At 39.3% G+C, this 19,015-nt stretch overlaps 1 protein-coding gene across 2 annotated transcripts in view; it reads left to right on the forward strand.

Annotated features, from left to right (window-relative positions):
- The window catches only part of MAP2K5 (mitogen-activated protein kinase kinase 5), a 261,608-nt gene that overhangs the window by 12,806 nt on the left and 229,787 nt on the right, over window positions 1-19,015 (forward strand). For both annotated transcript variants that reach the window (XM_011968648.1, XM_011968652.1), the window contains exon 3: window positions 7,672-7,739. In XM_011968648.1, the coding sequence (XP_011824038.1) occupies window positions 7,672-7,739 (68 nt within the window). The remainder of the gene's footprint in view (window positions 1-7,671; window positions 7,740-19,015) is intronic.

Raw genomic sequence — 19,015 nt, forward strand, 5'->3', positions numbered from 1 at the left:
AGTAGCTGGGACTATAGGCATGTGCCACCACACCTGGCTAATTGTTTTGTAGCTTTAATAGATACGAGGTTTCACCATGTTGACCAGACTGATCTCAAACTCCTGACCTCAGGTGATCTGCCCATCTCAGCCTCCCAAAATGCTGGGATTATAGGTGTGAGCCACTGCCCCTGGCCAGCTATTTGTATTTAATTTCTATAAACTATTTATCACCTTTGTCTGTTTTTCTATTTGGTTATTTATCTTTTTCTAATTGATTTAAGAGTTTTCCATTATTAAGGCTGGCCCTTTGTCTTGTGTGTTACAAATGTTTTTGCTCTTTTCGGTTTGTTCTGGTCTTTTTATTCTCTCTTCTTTTTTCCATAGAGAAGTTTAAAGTTTTTACATGGTCAAATTACTTATTTTCCTTTGTAACTTCTGGGTTTATGTCCTGCTTAAGAAAGTCTTCTACAGTCCAGGATATTGAAGAAGCATTCATTCATATTCTTTTTTCCTTCTACTTTAATGAGGTTAGATACACACACAGTTATGTATATAAATTTGTATGTTTGTGTGTGTCATATTGTGGGTTTTTATAAAAAGCATGTATTTTTAATACAAAGTTCAGAATTTGTTTCTTTTTCTTTTCTTTTCTTTTTTGAGATGGAATCTTGCTCTGTCGCCCAGGCTGGAGTGCAATGGCAAGATCTCAGCTCACTGCAACCTCCGCCTCCCGGATTCAAGCGATTCTCCTGCCTCAGCTTCCCTAGTAGCTGAGATTACAGGTGCCCACCACCATGCCTGGCTAATTTTGTATTTTTTAGTAGAGACGGAGTTTCACCATGTTGGTCAGGCTGGTCTCGAACTCCTGATCTCAGGTGATCCACCCGCGTCAGCCTCCCAAAGTGCTGGCATTACAGGTGTGAGCCACTGCTCCCAGCCCTTATTTTTCTTAATTCTTGCACCATCTTCAGTTTGTTTTGGTGAAATAAATCAGGTGGGGATCCAACTTTATTTTTCAAGCAGATAGTTGATTCCACACCAGTTATTGAATAGTTTTTCTTTTCCCAGATGTGAGAACCTTTCTGAGATGAAGCTAAATTCCATAACCATAAAAAATCCTGTGTGTTTGCATTTCTGGGTTCTACATATGCTGTAAGAGCTTGACATTCATATAGGCCCAGAGACCCCTGCTGATTTTCACAGTTTCATTAGCAGATTAATGAGTACACCAACACATGAGGTGATAAAAATCAACTGTGCCCACTAATGCATTTCCTGTGCATATCTGTTACTTGTGTTCCTCTGCCAGCATTTTCTCTAGAGAAGTAACTGCTGTAAAATGACTGTTGGATTGGTGTTCCTGGACAGTAAAATCTCACTGGTGACTTGAAACATGCATTTTAAGTCCATGTAGACAAATGCTGTCTTAAACCTATAAAAAACATGTGGTTTCACTTTTCCCTGACACTCATGTATTCTGATCTGTAGCTCTCGCAAGTGTCTTCACATTTGTCAAACCGTGCATCTGAGTTTGGTTCAGAAAACATGGTTATAGGATAAATATTTATTGAATTTGTGCCTTTCTTCAACCTTGACTATTTTATACTCTCTTCTCATTGCACAGAATCATTTTTAGCTGTTTTATGAACTGCTGTAAGATTATTTTGTACTTAGAGTGGAAATCTTTAAACTAACACATCACATCTCATTTTAAATTTGGCATAGTATGACCATTTAAGGCAAAATTGCAATTCTGGAAGTTGTAAATTCTCAGAGTATAGGAAACAACTATAGCTGATAACTGGAGAGACACCTGTAGGAGATACTCTTATGTTCAGATAGCTATGACAATCTTGTTAAGAATAGTTGGGTAGGAGGTTCTTTTTGCTTCAGAGAAGAGTCTGAATCATAAAATATTTGGAAGAAATGAAGTTTCATTTCCTCAAACTATTGTATGTGTAAAAAGATAAAGGGTCATTTTTAAGTAAAACTAGGTAAGTTAGTGAAAAATTGTCACAGTAAACCTACACTGAGCCTGAAAATTATTTAACATTTAAGAGTTAATTATGCATCCTAGAGTTTGAGGCAAATAAGAGAGCTTTAATTTGTTGAAATTTTGGCTTGAAATATTACTGATGCAAAAAGTCCAAATCCTTTTTAGTCTTATGAGAGTAGTCATTTCTTGTTAATAGTCTTGCTGATTTGTATGAAAATTAAGAAGTTTGAGTCCTTTACTCAAGCACCAGTCTAGTTGTTCCTTAAGGTCAGTAGACAGTGCAGCTTATTTTTGAATCCCTACCATAGTACCTGGCACATAATAGACACTCTGTATGTGTTTCTGGAATGCATGGATGGTTGAATAGTGAAGTAATAAGGATAAGCTTTCTATATCCCATTCATCAGCAAGTCCTGTTGGCTCTATCTTCAAATTTATCCAGCATGTGATGACTTCTCAAAACCTCAGCTTAGTTGAGGCCACCGTCATTTCTCACCAGGATTAGGACAGTGGCCTCCTAACTGGTCTCCCCATTCTACTTTTGCCTCTATACAGCCTCTTTTCCACATGGCAGCCAGAGTGATTCTTTTAGAAGTCAGGTGACACTTACAACTTTCCAGTGATTTCCATCTCATTCCAAAGTAAAAGACCAAGTCCTTAAAATGCCCTGCAAGGCTCTGCATTTTCACATGTGGCCTCAACCTGTCCCACCATTGTTTCTCTGAACCCGTGTATTTCTCCCCCCACCTCTCATTCTGTTGTAGCTACTCTGGCTTCTTTTTTGTCTGTCAAACATGCTAGGCATTCCTCTGACCCAGGGCCTTTGTATTAGCTGCTCCCTCTGCCTGGAACAGTCTTTCCCCAGATATCAGCATGGCCCACTCCCTCACCTCCTTCAGTCTCTTTCTACTAGAGTGTAAGTTCCATGAGAGCAGGATTTTGTTTATTTTTTCCTTTTTCACTGTTACTGTCCCAGTGTCCAGAACAGTGCCTGCCACCTAGTGGGTACTTTTTTTTGCTGGAAGGAGGAAGAAAACAAAGAAGTAAGGAAGGAATCAGAGGGAAGCAGGAAGATAAATTAAAACTCATGGATATGAAGATGTGGCCATGGAAAGTACGGCCTGTAGTCCTGCCCAGGTCATTAACTCCATGCCTGAGAAGGGCTTTAAACCTGACATCTTTTCTGTTAGTTTCCTGTTGATGTCTTTCTAACTTCTACAATTATGTTTTCATTTCTTTTCTCTTACCTGGGAAAAGTGCCTTTGCAGTAGTTCCAATTGCCACCTGGCACAGGAGGAGTGTGACAAATGACATATAATATATTGCCTTAACTTTCTGTAGCTCTTTGTAGAAGCTAGATTGTTTCTCTTGAAAGCCTTCTTGAGCCCCTGTCACCGCAGTGGGTGCTGTTTGTCTGAGAGCTCCCTGAGTCTGCTGTTCGTCTGCTGTTTACTCAGTAGGCCGTTCTGACCGCCCCTTACCTGAGGCTGCCTCTCCTCTCTATTGGGCCTTTATGTTTCTCTTCTTGGTTTTTCTTTTGGATTGCATGTTGCTTCAAATAAAATCGCTAACAACATATGGCCTGTTATGATTCTCTTTTCCCAAACTCTGCCATTTTGTATATTTGTGACACACTGCAGATTTTGTGAAGATTGCTTCATAATATTTGTTTACCATCTGCTGCACTCTATTTGGTATCTTGCTAGGATTTTTTCCTCCATTTTAAGTGACATTAACAAAATCTAGCCAGTACATAGGCTTTCTGGTTCTACTTTTGCTTCCCTAATGTGCTGGAAAATCATATTACTATGCTCCAGGCAACTAGAGAAGCCTAGAATTCTCATTGTGAACCAGTGTATCAGATCTGTCTGCTCCCCCACCCCCACCCTTTTTCTTGGTCATATCCGGTAATGCTTTTTTGGTCAGATGGCAAAGAACCTCCATGTATAAGATAGAAAAAGCTCAAATTATTTTTTTACTTCTTACTACTTAGTACCACTACTTTCTAGTGTTGTTCTCTAACATATTTATACCTCTGAAACTTTGTGCCAGTTTAGTAAGTTTTTATGATTTATGGTTCTAGCTAGTGTGATTTTTATAGCTTATCCAGTTTGATAGGCAGCTAGCCTGAGTCTTGGCTAGATGGGCTGTATATATCCAAGTTTTTGTTCAGAAAAGTATTTTAGGCTACTGCAATAGTAATTTGCTTAGTATGTATTTCTGCTTTCTTACCCTTCACTAACTTTTCGTAGTTGTCAATTCACCGTCTTTAGACGGAAGTGCATTTTTGCTTTACAAGTTAAGGCGAATGGTTTGCTCTTGGGCTGCCATCAAGGGGTCAGAGATAGCTTAGCTTTTGCCTTTTGGCTGGAGCCACCAGTCTTCTCATGGGTGTGGTTATTTTCCAACTCAATTTCCTCTTGGACAAAAACAAGGAGTCTTTAATAAAACAACTAAGCATAGATACTAAAGAGCAAATCAGACAGTCTCCCAAAGAGCAGTTTGTAAAGAAAACCAATACCTACATAAAACTAGGTGTCCTATTAACCCATAACAACTATTATTCAGTATGTCATATAAGCCTGATTTTATCTCCAGCCTTTCTTAGAATGCCTTTTTCAACTTATCTGAAATCTTCTTTTGGAGTCAGAACCCCTAAGGGGATAGTTCCAACATTTTATCACTGGGTTGATGTCAAAAGCTATTCTAGCCTTTTGGCTCCAGTTTTCTGTCCACTTAAACAAATGCTCTTGTAATGTTTCTTAGCTCCTTTTTTTTTTTTGAGACGGAGTCTCGCTCTGTTGCCCAGGCTGGAGTGCAGTGGCGTGATCTCGGCTCACTGCAAGCTCCGCCTCTTGGGTTCACGCCATTTTCCTGCCTCAGTCTCCCGAGTAGTGGGGACTATAGGTGCCCACCACCATGCCCGGCTAATTTTTTGTATTTTTAGTAGAGACGGAGTTTCACCATTCACAGGATGGTCTCGATCTCCTGATCTCGTGATCCGCCTGCCTCAGCCTCCCAAAGTGCTGGGATTACAGGCATGAGCCACTGCACCTGGCCTCATAGCTACTTTTTATACAACTTCTCTACAGTAAATTATTCTGGTAGCTGACTTCTTTCACAGATCTCTTTCTTCTGAAATAATCCCTCAAGAGATTTCTTAGAAATGTAGAATTCCAGAATATTTTGGTTTAAGTAGCCTTAAAGGTTCAGGCTCTAGCTTTGAGAAGTTGAAGAACTCTCCTTTTGTTCTTGTAATTTAAATGATCTTTCTGTAATCGGTGCCCCCTCCTTTTTAAAATAAATTATAAGAAGGGTTTTCACTCGTTTTACCAAAATATAAGCACCTGCCCATCCTATGTGAGCAATACCTTATTCAGGTCTTGTGCGTATTGAAATTCGGTATAAGCAGTCTCTTTTTAACCATCATCTCTATAGCTAGCTTAGTTGCAGTAATGAGATTTATTTAAAAAACTACTTTATTCAGGCTGGAAATTGTTTTTATGCCAAGTTCAGGACTTCGTAAAGAACAAATCAGTTTAGCCTACATTTAAAGAGAATTTGACCTGGTTTTAAAGCAAAAATGTGAAGTGCTTTCATGGGTGGTGATATGTAACATTATATCATTTGTACTCTGTTTTTTCCTGTCTCCTGAGTTTTTAAGAAAACTTTCACCTTAACCTTGAAAATATTAGTTTCTAGAACCTATATATAGAGAGACTCCTTTCTTCTCTTTCTACAGCTAGAATGGCATTTCTCCCCCAATTTGGCCCTAGAGATTCTGTATCTAAAGTGAACAAATGAAAGAAAAGGTGCTAGATTCCTATAAAGTTCTTTATGTGTGTAACATCTCTCAGGACTGTGCCTTCTTCATTACTGAAAGTGACCAGTGTATGCCTTTTACTCTGAAAAGAGGCAACTCTTGATAGCAGAATACTGGTAATGACTCTCCTAGATTTAGATAGTGTGATCTTGATGATGCCAACTCACATTGAGTTGGGGAACTCTGCAGCAGTGAACCAGGATCCAGAAACAAATGTTTGGAAAGAAAACCTGAGTGAGAGCTGTGGGTCACTGAACAGGACTGGTCCAAGTGCTGGTTTCTATCATGCTATCAGATTGCTGTTGGCCACTGAAGAGATAAAGAGAGAAAGTATTTTGCTTGAAAATAGGTTAATTGTGAAAGAACACAAGCTTCCTCCTAGGGTTCCCATAGCCTTGTCACCAAGCAGGGGGATATCCTTGGAACTACAGCCGGACAGGAGGGAAGACCCACTGACATGTGGTAGGGGAAGAGCCCTTTGTTGAACTGAACTCCCTCTGTACTTTCAGTAAGTGTCCCCTGAGCATGTTGTGCAAGCTTATTCTCTTCATGATGAGAGATTTGTCTGAGGTTCTCCAGGCTTGGGATCAGAACAGTCTTTCTATGTGATCAGATCAGCAATTATATGCTCAAGAGTGAACAAAAATAATAATAATTCTGAATGTTAACAAGCACACTAGAACTGAGGCATCCTACTGAGAGCCTGCCCCTTCCAAGTTGTCCCCTTGGGAGGCTGTGTACATTGCTCAGGATGTTTTTGGCATTTTTTTCAACTGTGCATTTACAGTCTACTACGTAGGCTGTCCTCACTGTTCACAAATCTTTATAGAAGGATGAATAGTTAACTATATATTTAGAAATAGCCATAAGTCATTCTTAGACATGCTTGGCAGATTCTTAGACATGCTTGGCAGATCAGGCCAGCAATTCCATTTTGGGTTGAAAATGAGATTTAATATTCTCACATAGTCTCTCTTCAGGTTTTTAAAGCAGTTTTGAAAATATATTTCAAAAACTACTTTGAATAAGAGAAGTATCATGAAATAAGTACATTATTTCTAGATGTGACCTCTGATAATACTTACTCAAATGTACACATTCTGGTTATGTAGTTTGTGAAGTCTTGTCCTCTAGCCTTAAGACTTAAATTATTTCAAAATAGCATGAATAGCATTTGAAGCTTACTATGGCTGGAGAGTATGCAAAACAAGTGAAACTGTTCAGAAAAAGAGCTGCTAAATAGAATGGGATAGAGAGACCTGTATTAGAGCTGCTTTACAAGTTAACCTTGCACTAGGCCTAGGTTCTCCTGTGGAAAGAGAATAATAATAATGATGTTCATGTCGTAGGTTTGTTATGAGGTTTTCAAGGAGGTATTGCATATGAAGCATAGATCACAGTGCTTCATGTATAGTAGTGTTCAATAAGTGTTAGCCATTTTTATCATGCTGTTGTGACATGATAGATTGCCTGGGAGAGAGGAAGAATGGAGAAATCGGGGTATGGTGCCGTTCAGGAGATTTAAAAAGTATGGATAGTGAAACAAGACTGGCCTCTCTTTGGTTTTTAGTTCCCCTAACCAAACCTGTTTTGTCATACTCCAGTTATATTTACTTTAACCTAGATATATGTTGTGAATGACATGAGCAATATTTTAATTTTCTGCTATCCCTAAAAGAAAGTTTTATATTGAGATTCTGATCGTACTCCAAATGGAAAACAAAACAACAAACTAATAATGTCAACATCCCCCCAAAATGTGGTGTTGAGGGTTAGAATATCACGTTGTAATAAACTGTTTGTATTATGTTCCCTTTGTACATTAAACAAATGCACACCTTCTCATTTGCATTATGTTGCTTTTAAACAGATGAAGATGAAGATGGTGATCGAATTACGGTGAGAAGTGATGAGGAAATGAAGGCAATGCTGTCATATGTAAGTGTACTACAAATGAGGACTATTTTTTAAAATGTTAATGTGATTGAGGATGCTGTTTCTTGGGTATAGTGAAGACGTAAATAAATCACAGCTGTCATACATTTTTCTATATAATAGGTAAAGGTTTCAAGGATTTCTGTATGTGAAAGTTAAGGGCATTATTTTCAAAAGACACTTACTGATCATATCATAAACATTAAGAATAATGCATCTTAATGACTTTTGCATTAGGTATCGTGCAGACTAAATGGACTATCAATTTCCTGTATTTTTTATGCAGTACTTAAAGTAACGGCTCATTAAAAATGAACCCCTGGGCTCTAAAAAATTTTTCAAAATCTACTTTCAACTGGAGATCTCTCTCACCCTTCCAGACTATAGTTACAATGTAGCTGCAGGCTTAATATGGATACACGATTTAAAGATGTACTCTTGGTTATTTATGCACTACCCATAGTACTCCCACCGAAAATGAACTACAGGGTTACTTACTGAATCAAAGTGATCTGAATATATTCTGAAATGACTTTTCTTTTGTGTTTAAAATTTTACTGAAAATCTGCGTTAACAGTTGTCTGATACTGAAGTAAACAAGAGAAAAGGGCATATTTCTAAAGCTTCAATACTAAGCTTGAAAAATTCAGCTATCATGAGGAGACATAGGTTACCTGAGTCTTGATTTGAGCCTTCCTCTCAAGTTTTGTTTTATTATATCTGAGTCTGTAATCTGTTTACAAAACCTTTTCCCGTGGTCTGGTAGAAAGAGCATTGTACTAGAAGTCAGGAGACCTTAGCTCTTCTGTGGTTTCTTGGCCCTAGGCAAATCACTTAACCTTTCAGTGCTGTAGTTGCCTCATCTGTCAGTTGTGGATAATAATACTTGTCCTTTATACTGCACAGGGCCATTGTAATGATCAAATGGGAGAATAGATGTGAAAGCCCTTTGAAAAGTTAAAAGTTCTATACAAATGCAAATGATGAAATCATTTGGAATCATGTGGAAATGATGGAATCAGGGCTCTTGCTTTTCATTGAGACCCTAATCTTAGTCAACAGTTAGGTTGTAGGTTTTTGATAGACTTCAACTTCAGCCATGATATTATTTCATTATAATGAAAACTGTGAACTATCTGTATGGGTTTCCGCCAATAGTTTTAATTTAGGGTAGGAGGATAGAGAACAAGAAGGATAGGATGATTAACGGAGCATTGCATTCCAACCAGCACAGAATAGGAAAAGTCAATTTCCCATTGACTTCCCATTAACTTATGTGAGAGTCTTTGTGTACTGAGAATTTAGAGCTGGGCTCATCAGTACCTTGAAAGGCAGAGTAGGATTGTCTGCTGAAAAGGTCTAGCACTAGTATTGATAGATTGGCTAACTCTCCTGAGAGTGTGACATGCTTATATTTAGAAAACACACACACACACAGATGGGTTCTAATTTTCTCACATATGTGCATTGCAGAGAACTGACATCAGTATACTTTCATTATGTATTCAACTTAACCACATGCAAAAGATACATACTTTTGGGTATGGTCTTACAAACTGTGCTTTTTGAAAATGTTAGTGGGTGTGATCATAGTGATAATAATAATGATGATTTCCATTTCTGAGTTACTGCTATATACAAAATGCTTGGGGTATTTAATTTTTTTAGTTTTAATAATCACTCTGAAAGACATATATTATCATTCTTATTTTTAGATGAGGAAGCTGTGGTTAAGAGATAAGCCCAAGGTCTTAGAGTTAGTATGAATGTGAATATGGAATTTAAGTTCAGTTTCTTTTAATGCCCAAGCTGTTGCTCATTTACTGTTTTACACTGTCTCTTCCCCCACCTTCCTCTTTGCACATTTGTAGCGGGATCTTTTTATGTCATCACTGTTATTTTTTTTTTCTCCGAGATGGAGTCTTGCTCTGTCACCCAGGCTGGAGTGCAGTGCCGCCATCTTGGCTCACTGCAACCTCTGTCTCCTGGGTTAGAGCAATTCTCCTGCCTCAGCCTCCTGAGTAGCTGGGATTACAGGCACCTGCCACCGTGCCTGGCTAATTTTTGTATTTTTAGTGGAGACGGAGTTTCATCATGTTGGCCAGGCTGATCTCGAACTCCTGACCCCATGATCCACCTGCCTCGGCCTCCCAAAGTGCTGGGATTACAGGTGTGAGCCACTGCGCCCGGCCTATCATCATCATTATTACATTCTGAATAATTTGGGTTTATATAATACCTTAGTTGTTATTTCTGCACCATATATTCCTTACAGCATATGCTTATTTTCTCAAACTCAGTGTTTAATTATTTTTGTGTTGTAGGAAAATATGATTACATAATCTTACATTACATGTCCTTAGTTTAAAAGTTTCTGAGATTTCTTGGGAGCCACTTTTTTTTGTCTGAATAGAAATCATCTATCTCATTGATGAGCTAATTTTTAAAAAATTTTTGTAGAGATGGGGTCTTGCTTTGTTGCCCAGGTTGGCCTCAAACTCCTGGCCTCAAGTGGTCCTCCTGCCTCAGCCTCCCAAAGTGCTGGAATTACAGGTGTGAGCCAAGGTGCCTGGCCAGGTTGGCTGTCATTTTGATCTGTCTTGGTTCTTATGATTGAAATTTAAGGAGAACCATTTGGACCTAACCTCACAGTCGGTTTTGGCTGGTAGTCCTCATAATTACCAGCATGTTCCTACAAATTTGCATTGGTCTTTATTTTGTAGACATTGTAAAATGTTGCCTTTTTAATTGAAAACTTATCAGTTATTTAAATTTGGCTCTGAAGTTTGAGTCAGGATTTTGTGTAAAGGCATAGGGAAGATGCTGACACATTACCACATTTTTATTGTTTTTTACAAAAAGCTTTTTGTTTTGTTTTTGAGATGAAGTCTTACTCTTTCGCCTAGGCTGCAATGCAGTAGCCTGATCTCGGCTGGGTTCAAGTGATTCTCATGCCTCAGCCTCCCGGGTGGCTGGGATTACAGACACCCGCCACCACGCCCGGCTAATTTTTGTATTTTTTGGTAGAGATGGGATTTGGCAATGTTGGCCAGGCTGGTCTGGAACTCCTGATCTCAAGTGATCTGCTCACCTTGGCCTTTCAAAGTGCTGGGATTACAGGCATGGGCCACCACACCCAGCCAAAAGAGCTTAGTTTTTCATATAGAATTCAGTAAATCTGTGGTCACCTTAGTATTTCTTCAAAAGCCATATGTGGGAAAGCAAAAATAGAGGCACTTTTACCTTTAGTCCTTTAATCATTCTTTTTCGCTGATTACAAAGGTTAAGTAAATAAACAGCCTATATCTCTGCATAAGAATAAAAACAAATTTGCCATCTCTGAGTTGAAACTTGAAGAATTATTTTTTTCCCCCTTGGATGCAAGCATTTTCTGGCTTTGGGCCAGTACAAGTGTACATTATTATCAGTAATTTAAATAGATTTTTGTATTAGACCTGAAAATGTTGCCTTTTTAATTGAAAACTTATCAATTATTTAAATTGCTAGCAGCCTGAGGCTGTTAATTTTATGAGTGCCATAATAATGGCATACAGTGGTTTTTGATACATGTGACACATGGAATATTGTATTATGGTAAGGATTTGTCATGGCAATAGGTTGTTGTGTGCTGTTAAATAATAACCAACATATTAAACCAAAGTCTGTTGTCACACATTAGTACCATTTTATATAAGTTATTTAGAAGTTGTATTCTTTTCTTCATTAGATATATTTTTAAGAGATAATGAGAAGAAAACAAAGCTATAATAAATTGTCTTTTAAGAAAATGTAAAGTAATTTGGTCTCCAAGGAGATATTTAATGTATTGAAAGATTTCAGCAGCCAAGTGTTATTACAGCACCATTGTGATAGCTGCTCTGCGTTTTGTTATGAGTTTGTGTTAATCAACAATCTGTTTTTATAGCATAGTTTCTTGTGAGTTATGTTGTTAGAATATTCCACTTTTGGGATCATGGCTTTTCCTCTGACACTATTGCATCTTTTTAATTCCTCCATAAAGTATTTTTTTAATTAGAATTTGAAATGCTTTATTAGAAAAAAAATACAACCTACATATTCTGAAAACTAAATACCTGATCATTGCTAATTAAATATTCCCTTAATGTAGTTTAAATTATTTTGTCGTCATTCTCGTTTCCTCCTCTCATTTTCTAGAAATACTGAAAATAGCGTGCTGCTTTTTTCCTTCCATTTTTTTGTGTTTGTTGTCTGGTAGTTCTATGGAGCCCCAGTTCTAGGAGGGGATTGTTTTACTGTTAACCTCTTCTTTTGGGTGACCTTTCATGGAGAAATTCAGCCAATACATCTTGCTTTTGTAAATAGATTTATATTTGTTTCTGCTAAATCCTGTGTCTAGGGATTTATTACACCTGGTTCTCTTAATATTGAGAGACTTGTGTGAGTGGAACACAGTATTAACAAAAATAATTTTCATCATTTTGTCTATTCTCACTCTTTATATCATTTTTTCCCACATTGCCAGAAGAGTATGGCATACATTTTACTGTAATGCCTCCCATTATGAGACCTTGTGTTATATTCGGTACAGGAATCCTTGTATTTAAGGGAAGTGTAAGTATTCCCTTTGGTGTATTTGACCGCAGTGTACCTTGTTAGACATTGAGTACCATGAGGGAAAAATATTTTTTCACCTGTGGAGCACCTTGTAAATTGGGACATGATTGGCTTTATTCTAATATACATAACTTGGACGTTGCCTCTAAAATCATGCAGTTACTCAAGTAGAGTCAGAAGATAACCACAGAGGTTTTGTTCAACTCTTTCATTTTATAAATAAGGACATTGAGGCCCACAGAGAATAGAAGATTCAGAAATCAGTTGGAAGTCATATGGCTAATTAAAAGGAAGGCCTGGATATAGACTCTCAATCTCTTTGCTCCTGGTTGTTTTAAATAAGGTTTTGTTTTGGTATCTATTATAGTCCTGCTCAGCTTTGCAAATACTACTTTTTCCTGAGTGTGAAAAATAATGCTTATTACCAAAATGTCACTGTACTTGAGTTTGTAGAGAAATGTAAAAAATACTCTGTTGGCCGGGCGCAGTGGCTCACTCCTATAATCCCAGCACTTTGGGAGGCTGAGGCGGGTGGATCACAAGGTCAAGAGATCGTGACCATCCTGACTAACACTGTGAAACCCCATCTTTACTAAAAATACAGAAAATTAGTCAGGCGTGGTGGCAGCTACTTGGGAGGCTGAGGCGGGAGAATTGCTTGAACCTGGGAGGTGGAGGTTGCAGTGAGCCGAGATTGCACCACTGCACTCCGGCCTGGGCGACAGAGTGAGACTCCATCTCAAAAAACAACAACAACAAAAAACTCTGTGGGTGTCTGAAGGTTTAAAGGTTTTGTCCTTACCTGCAAGGATGTGTTTTACCTTGTTTGCCAAATTTGTTGTCCCTTTAGAAGTTGAATATTTAATAGCATCAGGGCCTTAGCTATTAGGAAGTTTTCTGTAAAGAGCAAAGACGTTAGGAAGCTCGTTTTCCACATGGTGCTTTCAAACATGCCACATAGTAAATAGGTTCAACTTTGAACTTAACTTTGCAGGTGGCAAAATCAGTTCAGCTTTCAATGAGTCCCCTAATTGAATGCAATTTATCCAAACAACTGACCACGTAGTATATTCTTCAGGCAAGGTGGAGAAATGGTGAAAAAAATGAGAAAGGGAAACTGAAGGAAATAAATTGTTTTGGAAATTTATTTTCTCAAATAATGACATGCTCCAAGCTGTAAGTAAAGTTTTTGTTTTGTTTTTCTTATCCTAGTCAAAAAATAAAACTTTTTTCCAGAGGCAGATTATTTTAATTCTCTTCTCTGTGTTGTTTGGAACATTTGGATGCCCTTGAAACAGTGATAAAAGTGTAGTGACCCCTTCTAGCCCCTGTTGTGATCTATCTTGGAGCCTGTTTGGAAGCAGGGAGCAGAAGCTTGGTGGTACCGGGACACTCTGGGGACCGCTGGAATAGGAGGTTTGGACCACCAACATTTTGTCATTTATATGGCTCTACTCCCAGTTCAGTTCCACCTCTGTGGAGGGTTCCACTTACCCTATTTATAACAAAATGTCTCATTTGGCTTGCTGTCTGCATAGTCCTGTTTTATTTAAGTGTCAGGTTCCCTGAAGCTACTGTTAAAACTTCTGCTTTAAGAGGAATAGCAGAATTGCTACAGTCTAAAAATCAGGTGAAAGGTCAGTGTGTGAACACTACCCCAAGCTAACCAAGGTAATAACTCTGAAAGTTTCAGCTGAGAGGATCCCATAAATTTTGGGCCTGTTGGTGAATACAAATTTAAACTCCTTCTGCCAACACATATTACCTTAAACTTAGCCAATTTGAATTTCATCTGCTATTGGCTGCCCAAACTTCTATTAAGACTATCTGGAGCTCCTTAAAGTCCTCTACGGTTTTATCCAAATGGTGTTATCATTAAACTTGGCCAACTTGCTGTCATTTTCACTTTCAAGTCATTAATAAATACATCCATCCAATAACATGAGCCTATAAATAGGGCCCAGAGTTGGTCCCTGTTGACCTTCACATTGTGATTTTCTTTCTTATCATCTAATCAATCTGTGACCATATGTGGACCCTCAGTCGAGTCTCTTAAGGAAGAGCTTGTATACATTGTAGTCTCCTCATGACAGGAACAATGAGTTATTAGGGAGTCAGAGCCTGAAGCCAGGTAAGTAAATGTAGCTATTAATTTGATATTCAAAATAGATTGGCTTCATATGTTATTTTTGACCACTGGGGCAGTTGTGTGCTTTGTGGGAGGTCGGCATCATAAAGGAAAAGCCTCTTAATGTAAAGTATGAGAAATAATTGAAAGAAGGTGTAACTAATGACACATCTGAGTAGGGTTATAATTGAATTTGTAGTCATTTGATAGAGTTAAGATTGTTGGGTTCTTCACTGGGAAAACTAATAAATTAACTATGGACTGCAAATAGTTGGTTAGTTTATTGATTATTGCTGTAATTACTGACTGAGCTACATATAATAGGATATGCTTGCAGTATTGACAACAGGAATCTGAAAATCTTATCATTAGTGTGAAAAAGACAGCATGGGTATTCCTTATAAGTGAAATACTGTACCAATTATGTTGTCTGTTAGGCATGCTAAGGAGAGATTTGAGAAACCGTCCTGTTATAAATGTATGGAAGAGTAATAAATAGGCCTGGTGTTTCCTTTGTACGTGAGACTTGCTGCTGAATAAATTAGAAAGTATGACCAATGAGAGTCATTACTATGTCTATATCAGTTCCTCTCTGGATTCTTCCTGTAAACATTTGTGCAGTGTCTATAATGTGCTAGGCATTATATGGCAGTGATTTCTCAAGTTTTTGAAGGCATAGTCCGTTTTGAAAATCTGTGGGAAGTTGTTTATTTTTTTACCCCAGAAAATTCACATAATGCAGTGTTTCACCAGCTTCAAGGATCTCCTAAAGCCCATATAGATCCCAGGTTAATACCTCTGGCATAAGAGGAAATAAAATATACAAGGCATGGTTCCTGCCCTTGTTGCACTTCCAAAAGAGAAACAGTGTTCCCCACAATAGCCATTTACTTTATTATTTATAGTACTGCAGTAATTGAGGGGAAGGGAGGGGATACTGACTCAATCTCCATAAACCAGTTAGTTAAATTCTACCACTGTACTTTGTCCAGATATCTCAGTGGCCTTGTTTTGTGGTTTCTGTGTCACCCTATTGTTATGAACGTTTTTCTTACTTGGAAATGAGAGATTCAAGGCACCATTTCCTATTTCAAGATTTTTTTTCAAGTACTTTTTAAGAAGGTTTCCCATATACCAGCTCCTTTAATTTTGATCTTAACATCTTTATAAGGCGAGCAAGGCAGGCTTTTTCCCCCATTTTTACAGCAGAGGATACAGAGGCATAAACAATTGTGTGCCTTTCTTGAGGTCACACAGCTAGTCCATAGAGAGCTGGAGCCTGAGGTCACTCACTCGCTGGTTTGTTTCCTCATTCATCCAATCAGTTTTTTCATGCAGCAAATGTTTATTGGATAGCAGTTCTCTGGCCAAGTGCTATGCAAGGTGGTGGGGGTGCAGTGAGCATACAGTTCATGCCCTCTAGGAGCTCATGGTCCAGTCAGGGAGATTAACAAAAAAGGAAACAGAATTCAGTGGGAGAAATCAAGGAAACTCATAATTACCAAGCGGAGTGATAAATGATATAATACACCTCAGCATTAGGTGCTCTATGAGCACAAGAAGTGTCTAATCTAGCTTTGGGGACCAAGAAGGCTTCCTGAAGAGGGCCGGTGTCCAGGTGGAGTAAGTTAGGACAAGGGGACTAGGAAGGGTGTTTGGGGCAGAAAGAACAGTGTATTTAAAGAATGCCTGGTGAATCAGGAGGAGCTGCCTGTGATTCAGTCTGTATGGACAGTGACGGGGAAGAGGGTAGGAGATGAGGCTGGGAGGAAGGTGGGTTAGACCATGGAGGGCCTTAGCTTGAGGGAACAGGGAAGTGACATGATCATATCTCGTATTGTCAGAGGCATTTGAGCCACAGCAACTCTGTATTAGTCTGTTTTCATACTGTTACCGGAAAGGGGTCCCAATCCAGACCCGAAGAGAGGGTTCTTGGATCTTGTGCAAGAAAGAATTCAGGGTGAGTCCACAGTGCAAAGTGAAAGCAAGTTTATTAAGAAAGTAAAGTGGTGAAAGAATAGCTACTCACTCCATAGACAGAGTAGGACATTCCTGAAAGTAGGAGGATGAATGTGCCCACCCTAGGTATGATGTTTGTTTATGTATAGGATAAAAAAGGATCATGGGGAGATGTGCTCTGCTACAAGGGTTTGTGATAAAGGATTCATTTTCTTAATTACTATATTTTGCAAGAATTGATATTATCTTTTTTTTTTTTTTTTTTTTGAGACAGAGTCTTGCTCTGTTGCCTAGGCTGGAGTGTAGTGGTGCGATCTCGGCTCACTGCAAACTCACCTTCCAAGTTCAAGCGATTCTCTTGCCTCAACCTCCTGAGTACCTGGGACTACAGGCACCTGCCATCATGCCCAACTAAGTTTTGTATTTTTAGTAGAGACAGGGTTTCACCATATTGGCCAGGCTGGTCTCGATCTCCTGATCTTGTGATCCGCCTGCCTCGGCCTGCCAAAGTGCTGGGATTACAGATGTGAGCCACCGCGCCTGGTCTGATATTATTATGTTTAAAGCAAAGTTAGGAATGCTTCTGTTCTCAAGATATTAGGATATGAGGACATTCCTGAATCTGGGCGTGTTTAGTCAACGTTATCAATCTGTTCCCTTCATCATAAACATCTAGAGCCTCGGAATACCTAACTTCCTGGGAATGTAGCCCAGCAAGTCCCAGCCCCATTTTTCCTAGCTCTCACTCAAGATGGAGTTGCTCTGATTCGAATGCCTCTGACAACATTGCTATAAATAAGAGCTATTTGAGACTGGATAATTTATAAAGAAAAGAGGTTTAATTGACACAGTTCTGCATGGCTGGGGAGGCCTCAGGAAACTTACAATCATGGCAGAAGACAAAGGGGAAGCAAGTACCTTCTTCACAGGGTGGCAGGAGAGACAGTTGGGTAGCGGGTGGGTGAGTTGCCAGACACTTTTAAACCATCAGATCTCGTGAGAATTCACTCACTATCATGAGAACAACTAGGGGGAAATCCACCCCCATGATCCAGTAATCTCTCACTGGACCCCTGCTCCAATTCGACATGAGATTTGTGGGCGGGGACACAAATCCAAACCATATCAGACTCCATCTTGAATAGAAGCTGGGTAAAATGAGGCTGAGACCTGCTGGAAGTCAGGCATTCTTAGTTACAGGGTGTTTAAGAGTTAAGGGAACAGGTTAATAGCGTTTACCAAACAGACTCAGGACTTGACAGACCCAGGAAATGTCCTGATATCCTGATATCTTAAGAACAAAAGCATTCTAAGTTTTGCTTTAAAGATAATATCTTTAAATAATAAAATCTTCTTGTGGAAGACAGTAGTTACACAAAGATGAACAGTCCTGTGTCACCATCCCTTGTAGTGCAGCGCATCTTCTCCATATGGTTTATTGCTTTGTTATCTAGTGTTCCTCCTCTTACTTTTGGGAACACCCGGCTCTGATTGGATTTATTGGTGAAGCCATTCTTTTATTCCTTTACTTTCTTAATAAACTTGCTTTCACTTTACTTTGTAGAATCACCCCAAATTCTTTCTTGTATGACATCCAAGAACCCTCTCTTGGGGTATGGATAAGGATCCCTTTCTGATAACAGTATTTCTCAAGAGTGGCTTGGGGTAGAGAAATTATAAAGCATGGAAGCCACTTAGGGGTCTGTTCCCTGTGAAAGACAATGGTGGTCACAGGACTGATGAGAAGTTAACAGATTTGAGAAGTGGGGAGGATGTCAAGATAATAAAATTTAGTAGGCCCAGCATGGTGGTACACGCCTGTAATCCCAGCACTTTGGGAGGCCAAGGTGGGTGGATCACGTGAGGTCAGGAGTTTGAGACCGGCTTGGCCAACATGGTGAAACCCCATCTCTACTAAAAATACAAAAATTAGCTGGGCATGGTGGAAGCACCTGTAGTATCAGCTACTCGGGAGGCTGAGGCAGGAGAATCACTGGAACCCAGGAGACGGAAGTGGTATTGAGCCAGGATCGCACCATTGCGCTCCAGCCTGGGTGATAGAGCAAGACTCTGTCTCAAAAAACAAAATAAGGCCTGGTGCGGTGGCTCACATCTGTAACCCCAGCACTTTGGGAGGCCGAGGCAAGTGAATCACGAGGTCAAGAGATCAAGACCATCCTGGCCAACATGGGGAAATCCCATCTCTACTAAAAATACAAAAATTAGCTGGGCATGGTGGTGGGCGCCTGTAGTCCCAGCTACTCAGGGGGCTGAGGCAGGAGAATCATTTGAACCTGGGAGGCGGAGGTTGCAGTGAGCCGAGATCGCGCCACTGCGCTCCAGCCTGGGCGACAGAGTGAGACTCCATCTCAAAAAAATAAATAAATAAAATAAAATTTAGTGATTGAATATGGGGGAGAAGAGAAGAGAGATGGTTTGGATTACTTCCAGATTTCTGGTTTGGGAAACAGGGTCATAGTGATGGTATTTCCTGAGACCACAAACCCAGGCAGCAGAAGACAGGTCTAGGGTGTGAGAGGGGATAGGAGAGGAAATCAATTTTGGACCTGTTGAATTGGAGGAGGCGCTGCACAAC

This window comes from Mandrillus leucophaeus, unplaced genomic scaffold, assembly GCF_000951045.1.
Source record: "Mandrillus leucophaeus isolate KB7577 unplaced genomic scaffold, Mleu.le_1.0 Scaffold12, whole genome shotgun sequence".
Taxonomy (NCBI): Eukaryota; Metazoa; Chordata; class Mammalia; order Primates; family Cercopithecidae; genus Mandrillus; species Mandrillus leucophaeus.